The 19,296-nt window shown below is 35.3% G+C and overlaps 3 protein-coding genes across 4 annotated transcripts; all 3 read left to right on the top strand.

The window, feature by feature from the left end:
* Positions 1–545: 545 nt before the first annotated feature.
* Positions 546–4,672, top strand: LOC141604811 (uncharacterized). Of its 2 annotated transcripts, none has more exons than XM_074423317.1 (6): positions 546–1,241; positions 2,004–2,094; positions 2,307–2,467; positions 3,985–4,012; positions 4,132–4,240; positions 4,344–4,672. In XM_074423317.1, exons 1-6 carry the CDS (start codon positions 1,026–1,028, stop codon positions 4,423–4,425), a joined length of 687 nt encoding a protein of 228 aa, XP_074279418.1. In that variant the 5' UTR covers positions 546–1,025; the 3' UTR covers positions 4,426–4,672. The 2 variants fall into 2 exon arrangements, with proteins under 2 accessions (XP_074279418.1, XP_074279416.1); XM_074423315.1 differs by having other exon boundaries at positions 2,304–2,467.
* A 651-nt stretch (positions 4,673–5,323) lies between these two features.
* LOC141604810 (uncharacterized) lies at positions 5,324–11,299 on the top strand. Its single transcript, XM_074423314.1, has 5 exons — positions 5,324–5,662; positions 7,045–7,122; positions 7,284–7,359; positions 10,178–10,248; positions 10,649–11,299. The coding sequence occupies exons 1-5, from the start codon at positions 5,546–5,548 to the stop codon at positions 10,718–10,720; spliced, it is 414 nt and encodes a 137-aa protein (XP_074279415.1). The 5' UTR covers positions 5,324–5,545; the 3' UTR covers positions 10,721–11,299.
* Positions 11,300–11,959: 660 nt separating this feature from the next.
* On the top strand, positions 11,960–18,941 carry LOC141604809 (14-3-3-like protein D). Its single transcript, XM_074423313.1, has 4 exons — positions 11,960–12,677; positions 14,290–14,412; positions 18,254–18,367; positions 18,720–18,941. The coding sequence occupies exons 1-4, from the start codon at positions 12,177–12,179 to the stop codon at positions 18,738–18,740; spliced, it is 759 nt and encodes a 252-aa protein (XP_074279414.1). The 5' UTR covers positions 11,960–12,176; the 3' UTR covers positions 18,741–18,941.
* Positions 18,942–19,296: the final 355 nt, after the last annotated feature.

The following is a 19,296-nucleotide window of genomic DNA, read 5'->3' as shown; positions in this document are numbered from 1 at the left end:
TTAGTTGTTTGCCCCCATAGAGTTGTGCTGGTGCGAACCGGATCAGACTGATATCGGGCCAGGTTGGTGGGGAGTGAGCCCCAACCCACACCACAGACTGGGGGTGCGCGTGCTGGGGCCTGGGAGCGGACCAGGCTGGGGTGTAATGGCCCTAGACCAGCCCAGATAAACATGGGGGGTTGGTGGGCCATGTAGGCTTGGGGCATGGACTAAAGTTTTTGTAGGTCGGGCTACAACATTTACAACCAGCTCCAAGTTTAAACATTTCTCATTCGAGTATTCAACCTTATACAATACGAAGTATTTCCTTATTTTCTCCTCGATTCCTCGAAAACTCCAATAAGCAACGACCAACTACGTAGGTCGAAAGGTCAATCCAACTGGACCCATTGTCGAGTCACCCATCCCCCAACTGAATCTAACTGGCCTCACCCTTAGGGTCAAGTTAGGACTTTTGTCCAACCAACCCGGACCCACGTCGGGGTCCGGTTCGATTCCATCCGATTCGTGGCCACCTCTTGCTCAAACCAATCATTGTAAGTTGTAACACATATCTACTTAGAACTTTTTTTTTTTTTTTTTTTGACATAATTTATTCTCCCAACTTTTGTTGATAGAGCATAATCCTAATAATCTCCTGATCCTTTTAATAAACCCATAAAATTCCTCAGATTCTCCCTTCCCACAAACAAACAGACGTACAAGTAAAGCTGAAGTAACAAACAAAAACTGGGAAAAAATTAAAAAAAACCCCAACTTTCTGTAATTTTATCCTTTTTATACAGATTTCACCTTCATGGGTACAGAAAATCATTATCAAATAAGTTAAATTTTGCAGCTTTTTACTAATTAAATTAAATTCCCAAAAAAAGTGTCTTAATCAATACTGTAGCTCATTTTTCATGTGCAGGACAAAAATTAGCTGAAATTAAGACAATCAGAGAATCTGGGCAGCTTTAATCTGATCTTAATTTTAGTGGGTTTCAATCAAAATTTTGAATTTGATTAATAAAAAAATTAGGGTTATGGAGATTGTAGAGAATAATAGAGAGAAAAGTGAAGTTAGAGTGAAGAAGAAGACATTAATGGCAGTTGTTGAAGAGTGTCAAAGGGCTCTTGAATCTCTTAATGATGATGATGATGGTAATAATGATGATAATGATGGTAATTTAGTTGATGAGGTTGAGAATTGTCCAGAATCTTCATCTCCTTCAACTTGTTTAGATCCCTTGGCTGAAGAAGTAAGTTTATTAGATTATTATACTCCTTCCGTTCCGATCATTTGTTTGCCTTTTATATTTTTTGTGAGGAGTATTTTAATTAAAGTTATTTGTTCCGGGTACTTTCAATTGTGATAAGGTTTTTGATTAGTGGTCTTGATTGTTTTGATATAGATTAGGTTATGAAATTAGTTAAGTTTGATTGATTTTTGATGTGGGATTCCTAAATTTTTAGGTTTGGAGTTGTTTTGTTGGTGGTTTGGATTGAGATAAGGTTTAAATTTGCTGACTTTGTTTTGTAGTACTTGTTATGAATTGTCCAAATTCATCATGTTTCCATATTCGGGTGCAGTCATACTAGCACTAATGTATCGGATTCCATCAGAACTCCACAGTTATGCGAGGGGGCTTGTGTTGCACCCCTTTTATGACCCAAATCATATTGGGACTAAGGCTCAATTTGTTGTTGTTGTTGTTGTTGTTGTTTTGCCAATGGAAAGACTTATTACTCTTTGATTATGTATTACGATGGAATAAAGCAAAATAGTTATTGTCTTATTGACCCAAATTTTATATTGGGTCATTCGGAAACAGCCTCTTTGTTTGGCCAACACAGGGGTAAAATTACGTACATCCGATTTCCCCTTACTCCACATCGAGACACTTGGGGTAATGTTGTTGTATCTTGCTGTGAATATGGTAGCCAAATATACATGTAACTAATTTAGTGTACCTTTCACAAGCAATATCAGTAGCCTTATATGGATTTTGTTGAATCTGCAGCTATGTGATTTGATCAAGTCAAAGGTGGGAGGACCGGAGTTCCTTGAGAAACTACAATGTGCTCAGCTCACTATTCAAACTAGTGTTCCTGGTAACAATCAATTTGTTGATGTTTCTTTGATCGCAAAAATATGTATCATGAGACTGTCTTATATGTCAGACCAACCCATGAACTGAATCTATGGTTAAATGAGGGGAATAAACGAGTATTTGAGTTGGTCTCACATATGAAGTTGTCTGATGCAAGAGTCACTGTTCTTTGATAAAAAATTTAACTGAGCGGTGGATTACTTGTAACAGCAGAAGAGGGTAATTCTTGGGATATTGTTGCTGATAATGATTTGTGGGAAAGTGGGAATGGTGAGGATGATCAAGAAGATTATGTTGTTGTCCGGCAAGAAGACATAGTAGACGGAATTGCGTGCTTCATGGCTGCATATCTTTTATCTCTCAAAGAGACTAAGGTGTGCATTTAAACTGACTGTACTTATTGTTGTAAAAGCATTTGCTTTTTTGAATTATTATTGCTGTATGTTTAAGGATTAAGGAACATATGACTTCGTATTCTTGGACAAATTAAGTATTAAGGTTGTGGTAATAAAGCTGAACACACCCTATTACGACTGAGTTATCGAGGTTTTGAAGGCCACGGTTGCATTTAAATGTCAATAGCCCACGACAACTGGTTTCGAATCCAGTCTCAGACCAAGATTAACCCCATGATTCAGCTTGCCCTACTTGTGGGTGACGCTTTCTTGTTATTCAAAGACCTTGCAGTTGCAGAATGGCCTAGTCCAAGTATGCACCCTGTTTCTTTAGGTTAAGTTTGTTAAAGCCCATAAATGGGCAGCAGGGAGCCTAGTCCTACGCGCTTCTTGCTGCTCGGGGTTTTCGTGCTCTTGCTTGGCGCTGAATAGTGGGAGAAAAGAGTGGTGTAGATGGGGCTGACTTCCACGGCACCTTTGGTGTATCATTTCACTCAGCCGACCGTATAGGTTTTACCATGTACATGATTAAAAGGGCAGCCAGAGCCGACCGTATAGGTTTTACCATGTACATGATTAAAAGGGCAGCCAGGTGCACGATGGCGTCCCCGCTAGGCGAGGGTCCGGGGAAGGGTCCCACCACAAGGGTGTAATTGGGGCAAGCCTTCCCTTGCCATTTTGGCAAGAGGCCGCTCCAAGGACTTGAACCCATAACCTCACGGTCACAAAGCAACACCTTAACCGGTGCGCCAAGGGTCCCACCATGTACATGATTAACATCGGAAAATTCCCTTTTTAAGTTGAAGCCTTTGGAATGCTACTTGCTAAGATAGACAACTATTTGTGAGGTTGTCGTCACGCTGTTGGTAGTGGTTCGCGAAAAAAACGTAAATTGAAGAACCTTGCATCATTCAATGAACACCCGTTATGTTTTCCTGTTTTTCACTCTTTTGTTCTGAATCTTATGGATATTCTGATGCAATAGGTTTCAGAATCTAGTTAATTATAGGAGTTTTAAGTATTGGATTGCATTCTGATTCCTGTGGAATCCTGTCATCCCAATGATCCCATAAAGTTGTGTGTGTTGAAATTCGCGTGGTTATTCAAGACGTGATATTTTAGACTAGTCAAAGAACCTCCTTCACTGCAAATAAGACGTTCCGCTACTAGCCCCTCTAGCACAATACTCGCTCTCACATCACAAACCATAGTTTTATCCTGATGCAAGTTCAACTTTAGGGTGTTAATTTCAATGTTTCGATAATGATATCCCATTAATAGGACAAAATAGAAGGAGCAACATGCTTTCTTGCTGAAATATATTTGGTGACAGCATGATTCAAATATTAAACTGCATGATTCAAATATATTTGGTGACTGCATGATTCAAAAATGTTGTTACGACCAGAAATGGCTTCCTATGTGTCCGTGAAATCGTGAGTGAGGTGAAAATAAAATACTATGCTGGACTTAACCGCTGACTATCCATTTTGCAGGATTTGGCTCCTAAGCAACTCCAAGACGGTGAGCATGTCATTTCTTTCCAAATGTTCTCGTTTTTGGTTATCTTCTATTTCCCTTTGAAAATCTATCTTTTTTGTGTATTTAGAGATAATAACTAACTACATGCAAAATTTCGTCAGCTCTTAGCAAGACATTTTCTTTAAAGAAAAAGAAAGGAAAACTTCGAAAAGCATTGGATGGAACTAAAGTCGTTTATAATGTTGCATCCTGGAGTGCAACTGCAATCGGGTACGTCTACAGACTACAGCCAATCTGTTTCTTGAGTCGTCATGTGGGTTCCCTCGTGTATGTTGATACCCTTATTTTTCTCTTAACTTTCCGCTAATTACAGGATATATCAGAATCCTGCACTTCTTGGAGCTGCGACAACAGCCTTCTGGACTTCATGTCGCATCATATCAAGGCTTTTCTAATGCAAATGGAAATTGCTCGAGTTGTTCGCTTTTCAATGTATAAACTTACCTATTGTAGAAAGCAATTGCATTCTTTTGTGTGATGGATCGATTTATTTTGCTCCGGCGCAGCCTGATCATGTAAATATGTGGTTTTCTTTTCTGTAGAGTTTGATTCTTAGAAAGCTGTCAATGAAATTGACTGGAAAGATGGACACTGTTCTCTATTCACATTAAGTGGACTCTTTGAGACCATCTCGTATGAAAATTTGCGTGGAATGTGATTCTACAAACATGGCTAACATCGCGGGATTACAAGTTTACAGCACAAGGCGTGCACAATTGCATTTTCATAGCGAATATTTCCTTCCATCATTAAAGTATTTGTACATTATATATAGCATCTCTAAAGTAAAAAAAATCCAAAATCAATTGGCTAATGGATTTATAATTGTGAATCTAATAAAAAGTTATTGATTCTTGAGTCTTGATTCGAGTTTTATTTTATCTTTGCAGCTCTACAGACTACGATTATGGGAATCAGTTCGGAGGGGAGTATGTATTTATTTGTTGAATAGTTATCAAAGCCACCGAGGTTCTAACATATGAACACTTACGAAACCATAACTACTAGGTAGACGATTTTCACTATTGATGCTAGACCCGTCTCACCATTACCGTACTACTCCATTTGAGTGTCTGCTAACGAAAATGATTTAGCGTCGTCTACGAGTTACAACCGCCTTGTACCAATTTAAAAAATCCAAATATTATTGCCCCTCGGGATTAATCGTTAAAAAAAGATTAATGAGCCTTGTTGAAGACGTGTTAGATTTCATCACAAGCTCAAGACGGGTAAATGTGATTCATTTGAGGCGAAATGTAACTAGAACAATGAGACGAAAAAAATAACAAAAAATGTGAAAAATGAAAAAAATATTAATGCCAAGTGCCAAGTTGTTGAGGTTATCCATTTTAAAATTTCCCAAATTATCCATTTCAAGAATCTTATAAAACCCTAATTCTGAAAATTCATCAAAATCAATTCCCTCAATTTCCCCAAAAAATAATCCAATTAACACATCTTAATTCCTAATTATACTTATCGTGTCTTCTAATTCACTTTACTGGGTCCTGAAAAATGAATAATCAAGTAACATGGGATGAGATTTTTCTGGATGAAAACAATGATTATGGTGATCAACAACATGAATTTCCCTTTAATTTTGATTTCAGCTCATTAATTCCAAAACCCAAGGTATAATTTAGACTTTTGGCGTCATTTAATTATGTTTAATTCTTGTAATTATTCATAAAAGTTTAGTTTTTAGTGTGATTATTGAATTTTGATTTCTGGGTTGAGCTGCATTTTCTTCTTTAATTTATAGTTAACTGCTTGTAATTATTTATGAGAAGGTTAGTTTTTGTATATGATTGTTGAGTTTTGATTTCTGATTTGAATTGCATTTTCTCCATTGAATCTATGGTTAATTGCTTATAATTATTTATAAAAAGTTTAGTTTTAGGTGTGACTGTTGAATTTTAGTTTCCGGGTTGATCTGCATTTTCTCAGTTAGGGAGTTAGGAGTTCGGCTGTGTTTGGATTGAAGGATTTTGAGGGAAAGGGAGGGAAGAGATTTGAAGGGATGAGAAATGCATTGTTTGGTTAGCAAAATGGAGGTGGAGGGATTTGGAGGGAGGGAAAATGGATCCCTTCATTTCCCTCCTTCAAGCCAAATTATTTCCTCTCCAACAAGATTTGGAGGGAAAATCACCTCCTCCATTCACCCTCCCCTTCCCTCCCTTTCCCATCCCTCCTTCCCCCTTCCCTGGGCCTTGTTTGGATAGGAAAAAATGAGGGAAAGGGAAGGAAGGAGGAAGGAGGGAAAGGAAGGGAAGGGGAGGAGAGGGAGAATGGAGGAGGTGATTTTCTCTCCAAATCCTGCCTATGTCGGTAGGGAAATAATTTGCCTTGTAGAAGGGAAATGGTGGAATTCATTTTCCCTCTCCTCCAAATCTCTCTACCTTCACTTTGCTAACCAAACAATAGATTTCTCATCCTTCCAATTCCCTCCCCTCCCTTTTCCTCCAAACACACCCTTAGGGCGTGTTTGGATTGAGGGATTTGGAGGGAAAGAGATTTGGATGGATAAGAAATCCTTTGTGTGGTTAGCAAAGTGGAGGTCACGGGACTTGGAGGGAAGTATCCAATTTCCCTCCTCGAAGCCAAATTAATTCCCCTCCAACAAATGAAATATTTGGAGGGACAATCACCTCGTTCATTCTCCCTCCTTTTCCCCTTGTATTTTGGTGTCCAAACAAGGCCATAATCTATGGTTAATACTTGTAAGTTTCATAAAAAAAGCCTAGTTTTTTTATATAATTCTTGAATTTTAATTTTTGGGTTGATCTCTCTGTTTATGCTTCATTTTTACACATTATTGATTCATGTTAGTCAGCCCGATGATTTTGGGTTACTTAATTTATGGGCTAAAATGGATTGTTGTTAGTGGTGAAACCAATGGGGGGTTAGCAGGGCAGCAGGGCACTCGTCCGTCAACTAGTTGTTTTGCTCCCCTTGACATTTTTGCTCTGTAGCTATAAATCCTGATTCTGCCACTGGTGGTTGTGGTTGTGTAGGATTATTATAGGATTCTGGAAGTGGATTATGATGCTACAGAGGAATCAATTCGGTCAAATTTTATCCGCCTTGCACTGGTTTGTGTTACTTTCTGCTGTTCAATTTTGTTTTCCAGATCAGTCAAATGGAACAGATGTTTAGGCTTGTATTTGATGGGGGTGAAGTCTAATCTAGATGGGTTTTTTTCGGATTGAAAAGTTCTATGTATTGATGAGCTTATTGGTGTTTTGTGTTGTAGAAATGGCACCCGGATAAACAAAAGGATGAAGATGGTGCCACATCTAAGTTTCAAGAGATCAATGAGGCTTATCAAGGTTAGTATTGCTTGCGCCCGTGGCTATTGTTTGTTACTCCGTATTTATTTGTTTGAAGTTGTTTCTTATGCTATTAGTGGTTTTGAGCTGAATTTTGAAATGCTTAGTGACGGAGATTAGTTGAGGTAGCTCACTTGGTATTCATTTTTTGGTATGAAATGGACCTGCATGGTGATGAACTGATGATATCGTATACTGGAATCAAAGTCTGACTAATGAAACCTGAGGTTGTAAATCGATCCGGACCTGAGAAAATGTCCCTCAAGATTTGGGTAGGATCATGAAATCACTCATAGTTTAGTTTTTCATGATCGGCCGTAGTTTGTGTTGAAGTAGCTAATTTCTAGCTAAAGTATCGCTGCTCATATGTCAAATGTAGAAAATAGCTTCTTCATAGATTTGAGTCAACTTTTTTGGCTTATAACACCTCCCATGCGAGAGCCTTTTCCTAGTTCTTCCCATTTTTCCTGCAGCTTCCCAGCGAATTTGAGTTTGCTGGAGGCGTGTTTTCTTAAATGTCGCTTGCAGATTGGGAACTTCATTTGAATTAATTCAGATGACTAGAGTCTAGACCTGGCAAATGGGTCATTCGGGTCAACATGTTCTCAGGTCGCTTCGGGTCGGGTCACTTTTGGGTCGGATCGTTTCGGGTCGGATCGTTTCGGGTCGGTTCATTCTGGGTCATGGTTTTGCATTAATTTAGTCATTTCAAGTCATTTTGATTCAATCGGGTCATTTTGGGTCACTCGGGACGGATCTCTCGGGTCACTTTCGGGTCATACATTCCGGGTCATTTTCAGGTCTCGAGTGAGCCTTATCGGATCGGGTCATTCGGGTCAGGTCAGTGAAGGTGGGATGTTGACTGATGACCATTGACGGGTCCATGTGTTACTACTACATGGGGGCCTCGGGACACTCTAAGGCCCTGTTCTTTTGGACTTAATTTCAGTTCTAATCAGTTCAGTTCAGTTCAGCTCCATTCAGTTCAGTTCAGTTCAGCTCAATTCAGTTCAGTTCAGTTCAGTTCAGATCAGTTCAGTTCAGTTCAGTTCAGTTCAGTTCAGTTTATTTCAACATTACTATTATTATTCTTATTGATATTCTTATTATTATTTTTATATTAATGTATTTACTATTGTTATTATTATTATTATTATTATTATTATTATTATATTATTATTTTTATATTTATTATATTACTATTATATTTATTAATAATTAATTCGTATTGTTTATATTATTATATTTATATTTAATACATTTATTATTATTATTATTATTATTATCATTATTATTATTATTATATTATATTTATTATTTTATTAATATATTTATTATTATTAATATTATTCATAACATATTTATTATTATTATTATTATTATATTTAATATTATTATATTAATAAGTTATTTTTTAATATTTATTATTTTATTAATATACTCATTATTAATATTATTAATCACATATTTATTATTATTATTATTATATTTAATATTATTATGTTAATAAGTTATTATATTAGACCTATTATTATTATTATTATATTATTTATTTTTTAGTTATTATTATTAATATATTATATTATTATTAATAATGTTATCATTTATATTACTAATATATTATTATTATTGTTCCGGGTGTGATTACGGAGCAGTGTTATGTGACCACGTAAGCTTGTAGAATGATGGCTTTGCTTGACTCTTCCTTTCGGCCTCTCCTGAAACAATGAACAAACTGAGGGCTCGGCTTGGTACCGAGCGTACTCACTCCGATGCTTAAGTCAGTAAACTTAAAGGGATTAAGTTGTGTGTAACTTGGCAAAGTATATTGTAGAGAGATAAGGGAGTTTATACCAGATTAGTGTATTGTGAGATGTTTAGGTTATATTTCGGATCCTTTTCTCGTTGAGAGAAGTGGAGTATTTATAGACTTTCACCTTTTGTCACGTAGTGGCCAAGTGGCTAGCAGGTGGAAAGACCGTTCTACCCTCGGCCGAGGGACCCATGGCAGGCCGGCCGAGGGGTCTTGGATATGAGTACGCGGATATGTATCCCGGTTGGCTAGTTGTCCTAGCGGGACCCAGTGAATGAGCCGACAGCGACAAGTCATCGACGGCTAGTCATGTCGATATGTCGAATTGATGTGGATGTCTTTGACTTTGGTCAATATGTTGACTCGGTCAGCGGGTGCAGAATATGCCCCATCAATTATTATTACTTTATTTATTATTATATTAATATTTTATTTTTTATATATCTTATTAGAGTATTATTATTAGATTATATTAATATATTATTATTATTAATGAATAATATTATAATAATATTTATTATTATTATTATTGGTATTATTTTTATTATAATATTTATTAATAATAATAATAATAATAATAATAATAATATAATCTTTTTATTATTATTTGATTCGATTGATTGATTGATCGATTCGATTCGATTGATTCACTCCATTAAGTTCGATTCGATTGATTCAGCTCCATTAAGTTGATTCGATTCGATTCAGACAATTTGGTCAAAAGAACAGGGCCTAAGAGTCTAAGGCAGATTCTTTGGTGTATCCGACATGATTGTGCGAAGTCACAATTCAGTCAAATTTTTTGTTCAAGTTTGATACTGAATAAAAAATTCCATAATTTTATCAGATTAATCACTTTGACATTTTCACCTAGATACCATGAACACATTTTTTTACGTTGGCCATTGGGTATCCGAATGAACCCTTATGTTTTATTAGCATGAAAACTATGCGATTCCTCTATCTCTGACTGAGACGAGCAGAAATTATTTGATTTCTTGGCAGTCTTGATTGATCCTATCAAAAGACAAGAATATGACGAGAAAGGGATGGCACATTTTGATTACAACATCACTGTAAGATCTTTTTCCCTTCGACGCTCATCTATACTCAACACTCCCTAATTTCATTTAATTTTCATTAATTTATGATTGTGTTTTACTTCGGTTTTCAAAATCGTTTTAATCTTTATTCTCGATTTAAATTCTAAGTTTTTATAAAAAAAATCCGGACTTCGATTTTAAAACCTACAAGGCTACCTTGGCTTTTGTATTACATGTTACACTCCCCTATTGTTTTTCACTTTTCCTTTTCTATATTTTCGCATTTTGAGGTGTGCGGTCACCCATGAACGGTTCTAAAGGATGATTCATGTCAGCCGACCCCAAATCATAACCATTTTGGGATTAAGGCTCTGATGTTGTTGTAGTTGTTGTTTCATTAATTTATGATTGTGAACATTTGATATTTTTGCAGGAGTATCTAAATCGCTACAAGGGGCTTATACTAACGTGCAATGGCCTCGGAATGAAGTACTCTTTATGGTAGATCCTTGTATGTACCTAAGATGTAGACGTGAGATTTGATAAGTGACCCAAGATGCATGCCAGGTCTAGCAAATGTTGCGTCGAGATGGTTCAATGCGGGAGAGATCAAAGCACATTTTTACCATGGCATTGGAAGTTGACATGTATAGCTGTATCATTTTCCGCCTAATATCTCGACTTCACTATGTTGTAACTTCTTGAGGATTTGACTTGCTAAAGTGCGACGCAAAAATGTACATTTGTTCTCGAGGCCTTGGCTGAGGGGTGTCCTGATCTTTTGTAATCTACAAGTCTGCAGCAAGGGGAGACTCTGAGTCAACATTGCGCCTTTGTAGTATTGTTTTAAGGGCTACCGCGGGATTTTACCTTTGTGTTAATGTAAAGAGACCGTTTTTAAATGATCTTGGGTTTACGGAGATATCTGTATGGCCAAACTCGTGCCAGGGAAAGAGCTCCATGTCTATATCGGTCTATGGATCTCTCTTTTTTAAGTCTCTTTGAATTCAACTCGGTAGTCCGGACATTTCTCAATTGTATGGCAAATAAATCACTCCCAGAATCTATGAAATTCAACCCTAAACATCTAATGTGCCATGGTCCGGTACTTTTGCTGAACCATGGTGCGCAACCTTGCTCGACGCAAAGGCAAAAATGCAAGCAATGAAGGGTCTCAACTCTCAAGCTAGTGACTAGTGATGGATCGTCTAATAACACGCTTCTCAGTACTCGGGAATCTGGGATGGTGTGTTAGAATCATAGTCACGATTGTAAACAATCATGCACGAAAGTAGTAAATGTATGCAAAACGATTATTGAAAGCAGAAGACAAATAATATCAAGCTAATGACTAGTAGGTAGACCTGGCAAATGGGTCATTCAGGTTGAGTCACTTTGGATCGGGTCATTTTCGAGTCAACATGTTCTCGGATCACTTTCGAGAGGGGTCACTTCGGATCAGGTAATTTTGGGTCGGGTCGGGTCGTTCTGAGTCGTTTGAGTCTCAAACGACTCACTTTGAGTCATTTCAGGTCATGATTTTGCATTAATTCAGTCTTCTCGAGTCATTTTAATTCAATCAGGTCATTTTAGGTCACTCAAATCGGGTCACTTTCGAGTCGAGTCTTTCAACTCATACATTTTAGGTCATTTTCGGGTCTCAGGCCAACCTTCTCAAATCAGATTATTCAAATCAGATCAGTTTTACCAGATCTACGTAATAAGGGATTGCCAAATAACACGAAAGCAATAAAAGTAAACAATTCCGACACATCGAAATAAAAAGATTCCCTCTAATCCCATCGAGTCATCGACCCATCCTCTTACATCATAACCACCACCCCCACCGACCCCATCTCCCTCAAACCCAAATAAATATCTTCAACTCCTTTCTTTTCTTCTCCCCTCTTTTCCTCCATTTTCTTCTCCTTTCCTTCCAAAAACCTTCAACAACAACAACAATGGCGTCCACAATACCAGAAACCCTAACTCGCGAACAATACGTCTACTTAGCAAAACTCGCCGAACAAGCCGAACGCTACGAAGAAATGGCTAAGTACATGGATAAACTAGTCGAAACCACCACTAACAGCGGCAGCGAACTAACAATCGAAGAACGAAATCTCCTCTCCGTTGCGTACAAGAATGTGATCGGATCGTTGCGTGCGGCGTGGAGAATCGTGTCGTCGATTGAACAGAAGGAAGAAGGAAGAAAGAATGATGAACATGTTACGCTTGTGAGGGATTATCGTAGTAAGATTGAAGGAGAATTGAGTGTGATTTGTGGTTGTATTATTAAGCTTCTTGATGGAAACTTGATTCCGAGTGCGAAGAATGGAGAAAGTAAGGTGTTTTATTTGAAGATGAAAGGTGATTATCATAGGTATTTGGCTGAGTTTTTGTCTGGTGATCAAAGGAAATCTGCTGCTGAAGAAACTATGTTTGCTTACAAGAATGCTCAGGTATTGTTTATTTTGTTTAATTTTTTATGATTCTAGGTTTTAGATGTGGATTTTGATGTTTTAATTGTGGATTTTGATATTTTAATTGTGAATTGGGATGATTTTAGTGTTTAGATGTGGTTTTTGATGTTTTAATCGTGGATTTTGATGTTTAATTGTTGATTTTGATGTTTAATTGTTGATTTTGATGATTTTAGGGTTTAATATTTTGTTTTTTTGTTGATTTTGAAGTTTTAATTATGAATTTGATTATTTTAGGGTTTACATAAGGATTTCGATTATTTTAGGGGTTATTTTATGTTTGATTTGTGGATTTTGATATTTTAATTGTGGATTTTGATGATTTTAGTGTTTTGATGTGGATTTTGATGTTTAGTTGTTGATTTTGATGCTTTTAGAGTTTAATATTTGGTTTTTTTTGTTGATTTTGAAGTTTTAATTATGAATTTGATTATTTTAGGGTTTACATAAGGATTTTGATGATTTTAGGGGTTATTTTTGGATCTTGACGATTTTAGGGGTTATTAGATGTGGATTTGGACGATTTTAGGGTTTAGTTTGATGAGTTAGTGGTTCAATTGGTAGGTATTATGACTCGCATTGATATTGATTGTGTGTTTTGTTAGCTCAGAGCCTCTGATTACCGGTTGATTTCGATTTCTTTAATTGGTATTGTGATGCGTATTCTTGTGATTCTTGTTTTCATGCGGATTCTTTTGGCTTGAGATCTGTATTTCTTTGTTTAATGAAGTTGTATCGTAATCGAGCGATGTTTCTTGTGATTTATGCTTATTATGTTGATTTGTTTTGTTCCATTCGGTTGATTTTCTTGCTGTTAGTTATGATTTTGCTGCGTTCTGTGTGTTGATGTGCTCAAACTAGTACTTGGAATGATTGGAATGAACAGATTTGGGATGGTAAGCGAGTCCTGTTTCGAATTCGATAGGTTTTTGAACATTCTAGTTGACAGACTGGTCGAACGTAATAATAAATTGAATTACGGTGTTATTTTCCGGGATTGGGATCTAATTTTGTTGTTTGTATGATGATTGTCAAAGAACGAATGTTTCTATTGATGTGCTTGGATATGATAAAATGATGGTGATAGTTAATTTAGAATGAAGAAGAGGTTTGCTTATCAGCTTCCGCTCTTGTTGTGGACATTGTGGTTTGAAGCCATTTATTTTGGTCGGTATCTGTTTATTTTAAGCAGTGCTTCGATAAAATGATGCTTGTGCTGATCTGAGTAAGTCGGAATGCCTTAAGGGCTTAACATTTACTGTGTAAACTTTCTGTTATTGGTGTGTATTCGTGTACCTTTAATTATGATTGATGATTTTCTATTATTGAATTGTTAATAATGATATGTACTTATTGTCAACTACATATGCTATGATGTAGTTGAGAGAGGATCATGGATATTTGTAGCGGGTCAACGAGGATAGAATTCTGTTTTACAAGTTCTATCTATAGATTGGCGTAATTGATTCTCAATTTTATCCGTGGAAGTGGTCGGATTGTTAATGTCGGCCATTTGCCATTATGAATTTGGTCCAGAAGTAATTGTTAACAAAGTTCATAGTCTAACTTAGCGTCAAAATCGTTGGTTCAGGAAATCGCCCTTGCAGAACTGCCATCTACACACCCTATCAGATTGGGTCTTGCTCTCAACTTCTCCGTGTTCTACTATGAGATATTGAATGCTGCTGACAAAGCTTGTAGCATGGCAAAACAGGTAACTCATCACTGTTGCGTTAAAGTTCTAATGTTTGTTGTTTTTGCTTCATTTCTACTCAGTTCTTTCATGACTTCCCTAAATTTTGCAGTTCATAGACTATACATCTGAGGTAGTACCTCTTATTGTTTATTTTCTGAGTATTATTTTAAAGTTTTTGAGTTCTGTTTTAGTATAAAGTTTTTGAGCACATTTACTAAAACATTACACTAAAAAAATATAATATTGCTCAAAAACTATATTTATAAATGGTAATATGCTCAGAAAAAATGTGTATATGCTCAAAAACTACAAGGTCTGAGGTACTACCTCAGATGCGTAATCCTTTTTCTCTAAATTTTGTCCGATGTTTGCATAACTTTGTAAACTCACATGGTGTGCGTTAGTTCATGTTATTTAGACGCTGGGTTTTGGGTTTTCATGTTATACGAACATTTAAATATTTAATACGATATATAGAATTTAATTGTTAAGCTAGGTTCATTAGTCATGATAGAATATGCTCAGCCATCGCAGTTTGTTGAATACCCGACTCAAATGTTCACATGCCTTGTAATATGCGGATGTCACTTTAAGACTTTTGGTATGGGTGGCGAAACAGGTAGGTCTTCACTGGCCTCCTGGATCCACCTTGATTTTGTAACTTTGTACCCCTGGGAGGCTGGCTTAATAATGTGCGCTCATTATTGCTAGAGATATGCATCTGAATATCTGATAGCTCATGTGCTGCAGTGCTGGTGAAATTTGTACAGCTAATATTCTTGACTGCATGTGTTTGGGACTTGGGAGTATCCAATAATTTAGTGACACTCTTGTATGAGATGTCACATAAGTCAGAACTACATCCTTATGTATTCGGTATTCCCCATTTAAATTTAACTAGTATAGATCCCGCGCGAGTGCGCAGTATTTTAGATAGAAACATTAAAGAAAATAATAATAAAAATGGTTAACTCAATTTGAAATTTAATTGTAAATTTATTATAATTAATATTTTGTATTACTCGGTGGAAAAGGGAAAGTTCAGTATAATCCAGATGTAAATATAATATAATGAAAGCCCAATAACAGATATGATATAATGAAAGCCCAATAACAGATATGATATAATAAAAGCCCAACTACAGATATGATATAATAAAAGCCCAATTATAGCCAAATTCATTTAGGCGGAAAATTTTTGGAGAACTCTTATTCTTTTAGTATAAGGGGGATAAGTCTCTCCTAAGATCTAGGCTGTTGTAAAAGTGAAACGAATCCATTTGCATATTCTAGCCGTAATTAAACGTACATTACTAACCGGCTATATGAGTTGCTTTACCTCCGTTTCATACTAACTAGTTTGAATGCCCGTGCGTTGCAACGGGGTATTTAACTTATTTATAATACCAAAAAAACATAAGGGTTTAATGTTTACATTCTATGTCTAATGATTTGTTTACATATTATTAAATATCTCTTTCAAAAAAAATAAAAGATTAATATATACGTGGGTTAACTCTTATTTATAATCATATAATCACCCCACCTTATAATAATCTTTCGTTGTAAGACAATTCTACAATTTATAAGTAATATATTCACCAAACTTGGATTATTTTTCTGATGTGGGACAATTCTACTATTTATACGTAGTATATCATCAAACATGCATTGTTTTTCAATGTGGGACAAATAACATACTCAGAATTACACCATTTTTTTGCACTTAGTTCGACATTCAACCAGATCCCGAATACCGAATACGGTTAATTGTTACTCATTATATCTAATAGTTATATTTAAATTTAATAATATGATCAAGTACTCTCCATTAATATTTATCGTTGTTTTTCTTCATTTTTTTTTATCATAATTGAGATACGGAAATTTCTCGTGGTACCCCTTAATTTTGTCAGATTTTCTATGTTACCCTTACTTTTAAGAATCTGTCTATGGTATCCTTGAAGTTCCATTTTTTTGCCCATGGTACCCCCTAATATAAAGGCTGTTAAATAGACGTTAAGTTTGATACTTTGATGGCGTGACAATAAAATAACAATTAAAAAATAATACCCTTTTATTGTTTTATTGGTACGGATATCTCTCTCTTTTAAATGAAAATTTAATTAAGTATATCATTATAATATTGGAAATTTCTCATGGTAACCTTGAACTTTGATAGATTACACATGGTATCCCTAATTTTAAGTTTCTACAAATGGTACCCCTGTGTTCACCTTTTTCTTTCCCACAATACCATTTGACAACTTCCGTCATAACGTCATTGCTCCTATGACTTTTGACGCCTTTTTATTTTGTTATCTATTACACAAACACTTCATCATCTAATTCTTAAATCCATATTTTATTTAATAAACTAACATTTAATACCTAAATAACAAAACACAAATAGCATGGCATGCTCAATTACTCATCTAGTTAGTCATAAGAGTAACGGCGTTATGAAAAAAGTAAACACAAGGGTATTATATGTACAAATTTAAAATTAGGGGTATTATGTGTAATCTAACAAAATTCGAGGGTACCATGAAAAATTTCCGTTATAATATTGACCATTTTATCGATCTTTCTCCCACCTAAAAAAATGTTACAACTTTAAAAATTTAACATTTAATTCAAGATTATGTTTAAAGTCTCTTATATAATAAGTATACTTTGGGAGATTCAATATATTTTGGGTGATACCTAAGTTCCAAGGATAAATCCTATTTATAATCATGGGATCACCCCACCTTATGATAATCTTATGATGTGGGACAATTCAACTATTTATACGTAGTATATATCTATCACACCTACATTATTTTTCAATGTGAGACGAATAACATATTTAAAAGTACACCATATTTTTTTAACCTAATTCGACATCCAACCCGATTTAATAATAAGCAAATACTATATTATCTATTAATATTCATACGTTTGTTTTTTATTTTATTTTTATCATAATTAAAATATGTGCAAATGATATGAACCTATACTCTAATGATAGAATTTTTTTTAACACAATTCTAATTATATTATTTAAACGTAGTATATTTACCACACCTATATTATTTTTCAATGTGGGACATATAAAATATATAGGTAGAAGATAGAATTTTTTTTAACACAATTCTAATTATATTATTTAAACGTAGTATATTTACCACACCTATATTATTTTTCAATGTGGGACATATAAAATATATAGGTAGAAAATATAATGATATAAACTTTTAAGAGCTCTCCAAGACAATACTTAAGAGACTCAAAAGATTTTGGGTTGATGCCTAAGTTCCAAGTATGCCTCCTATTTATAATTATAGAATCACCCAGCTTATACTAATCTTTCGATGTGGGACAATTCTACTATTTATATGTAGTATGTTCACCACACCTACTTATTTTTCAATATGGGACAAAACATACTAAAAAGTCCACAATTTTTCATATTAAGAAGTACACCATCTTTAATATGTGCAAATAATATGAAATTTATACTCTAATGATAGCATTTTTTACCACAAAGCTACTTATATTATTTTCATAATTTTTTTAACGATATTTTTTTTGACAAATGAAATGTAAAAGTTTGATATAAAAATTGGAAATATCACTTGAATATAATTTAGGAAATATACATATTATAATAATTAAAAGATTCTCTACTTTATTTTTTACATCAAAAATTATACTTTCCTAAATTTATTTTTGATGATGTGGACGCTCTCAGATCGCTCGAAAAAACTCTCTTTTATATAGATATATAGATTATACCGAGTTTGTCTAACCTGAAGGACTGTCTAATACTGTATAAGCTTTTGCGCCAATAACGAGTTAACTTATGTAATGGCAGGCATTCGAGGAAGCCATAGCAGAGCTGGACACTTTGGGTGAAGAATCATACAAGGACAGCACTCTTATCATGCAGCTTCTCAGGGACAACCTCACCCTCTGGACTTCTGACCAGGTCTACATACCTTCCCCCATGTTCACTATCATTGTTTGTTCATTTATTTTACACAAATTCTCACTTTAATCGGACACTATTTTTAGACGGGTCAAATATCACACCACTTTCATATAAGACAAACAAGTGGGTATATCCGTCTAAAGTTTAGACGGGTCAAATATGTCACCACTTACATAATAAGACAAAGTGGTGTGACTAATTGTTTATTTTATCAGGCAATAATTCCGCCTCGCTAATTACAGGCTTTTTAAAATAAGATGAATTTGCTATTGTCGCGAGCTTATAATAATTTGCTGTAATTGTGAATTAAGATATCGGGAGCTGAATTTGCGTTATTATTTGTGTGCAGGATCAGTTGGATGAATCATAAGAGGATGTGAAGATTTGATGGATGAATCTGGGTTTATAAAAAACTTGGTAGTGTATGTTAATTGACATGCTTTTTGTTTGATGACAATTTGTAATATGGGTTTTAAGTACTCCGAACTTGATGTGAAACATTTTCGTTTTGCTCCTCCGCTCCCTAAATGTTGTCTGTTAAGGTAGATGGAATGTGATGATCGTTTTCAAACTCCGCTTTGGTCAATTTGCATTTGTGTAGTCGCAATTCTTGTGAGTTCTGATCATCACGTCACAAGAGCTTGTGAGTTGTGACGACTCGATCTACTTTTTAGAATCGACAACGCATATTTACAGTGGAATGAGTTATCTACCAGCCAAATAAAAGATTTTTACGTTTCAACTCTTCAGTAAAACTGTGAAACAGCTAATTAACTCCATGTTTCGGTACTCGTTAGAAGTGACAATACTTAGTCCCTGCCTCCCTGGTGGTGTTCTTGAGCAAACTCAAGGTATGGTGCATTGAATTAGTGATCTAGAACACTGCTCAGCTTTCTGGATTTCTCTCACTACTTCCAAGTATCCAA

The sequence above is a fragment of the Silene latifolia genome, chromosome 10 (assembly GCF_048544455.1).
Source record: "Silene latifolia isolate original U9 population chromosome 10, ASM4854445v1, whole genome shotgun sequence".
NCBI lineage: Eukaryota > Viridiplantae > Streptophyta > Magnoliopsida > Caryophyllales > Caryophyllaceae > Silene > Silene latifolia.
This window is presented reverse-complemented; position numbering and strand designations above follow the sequence as displayed.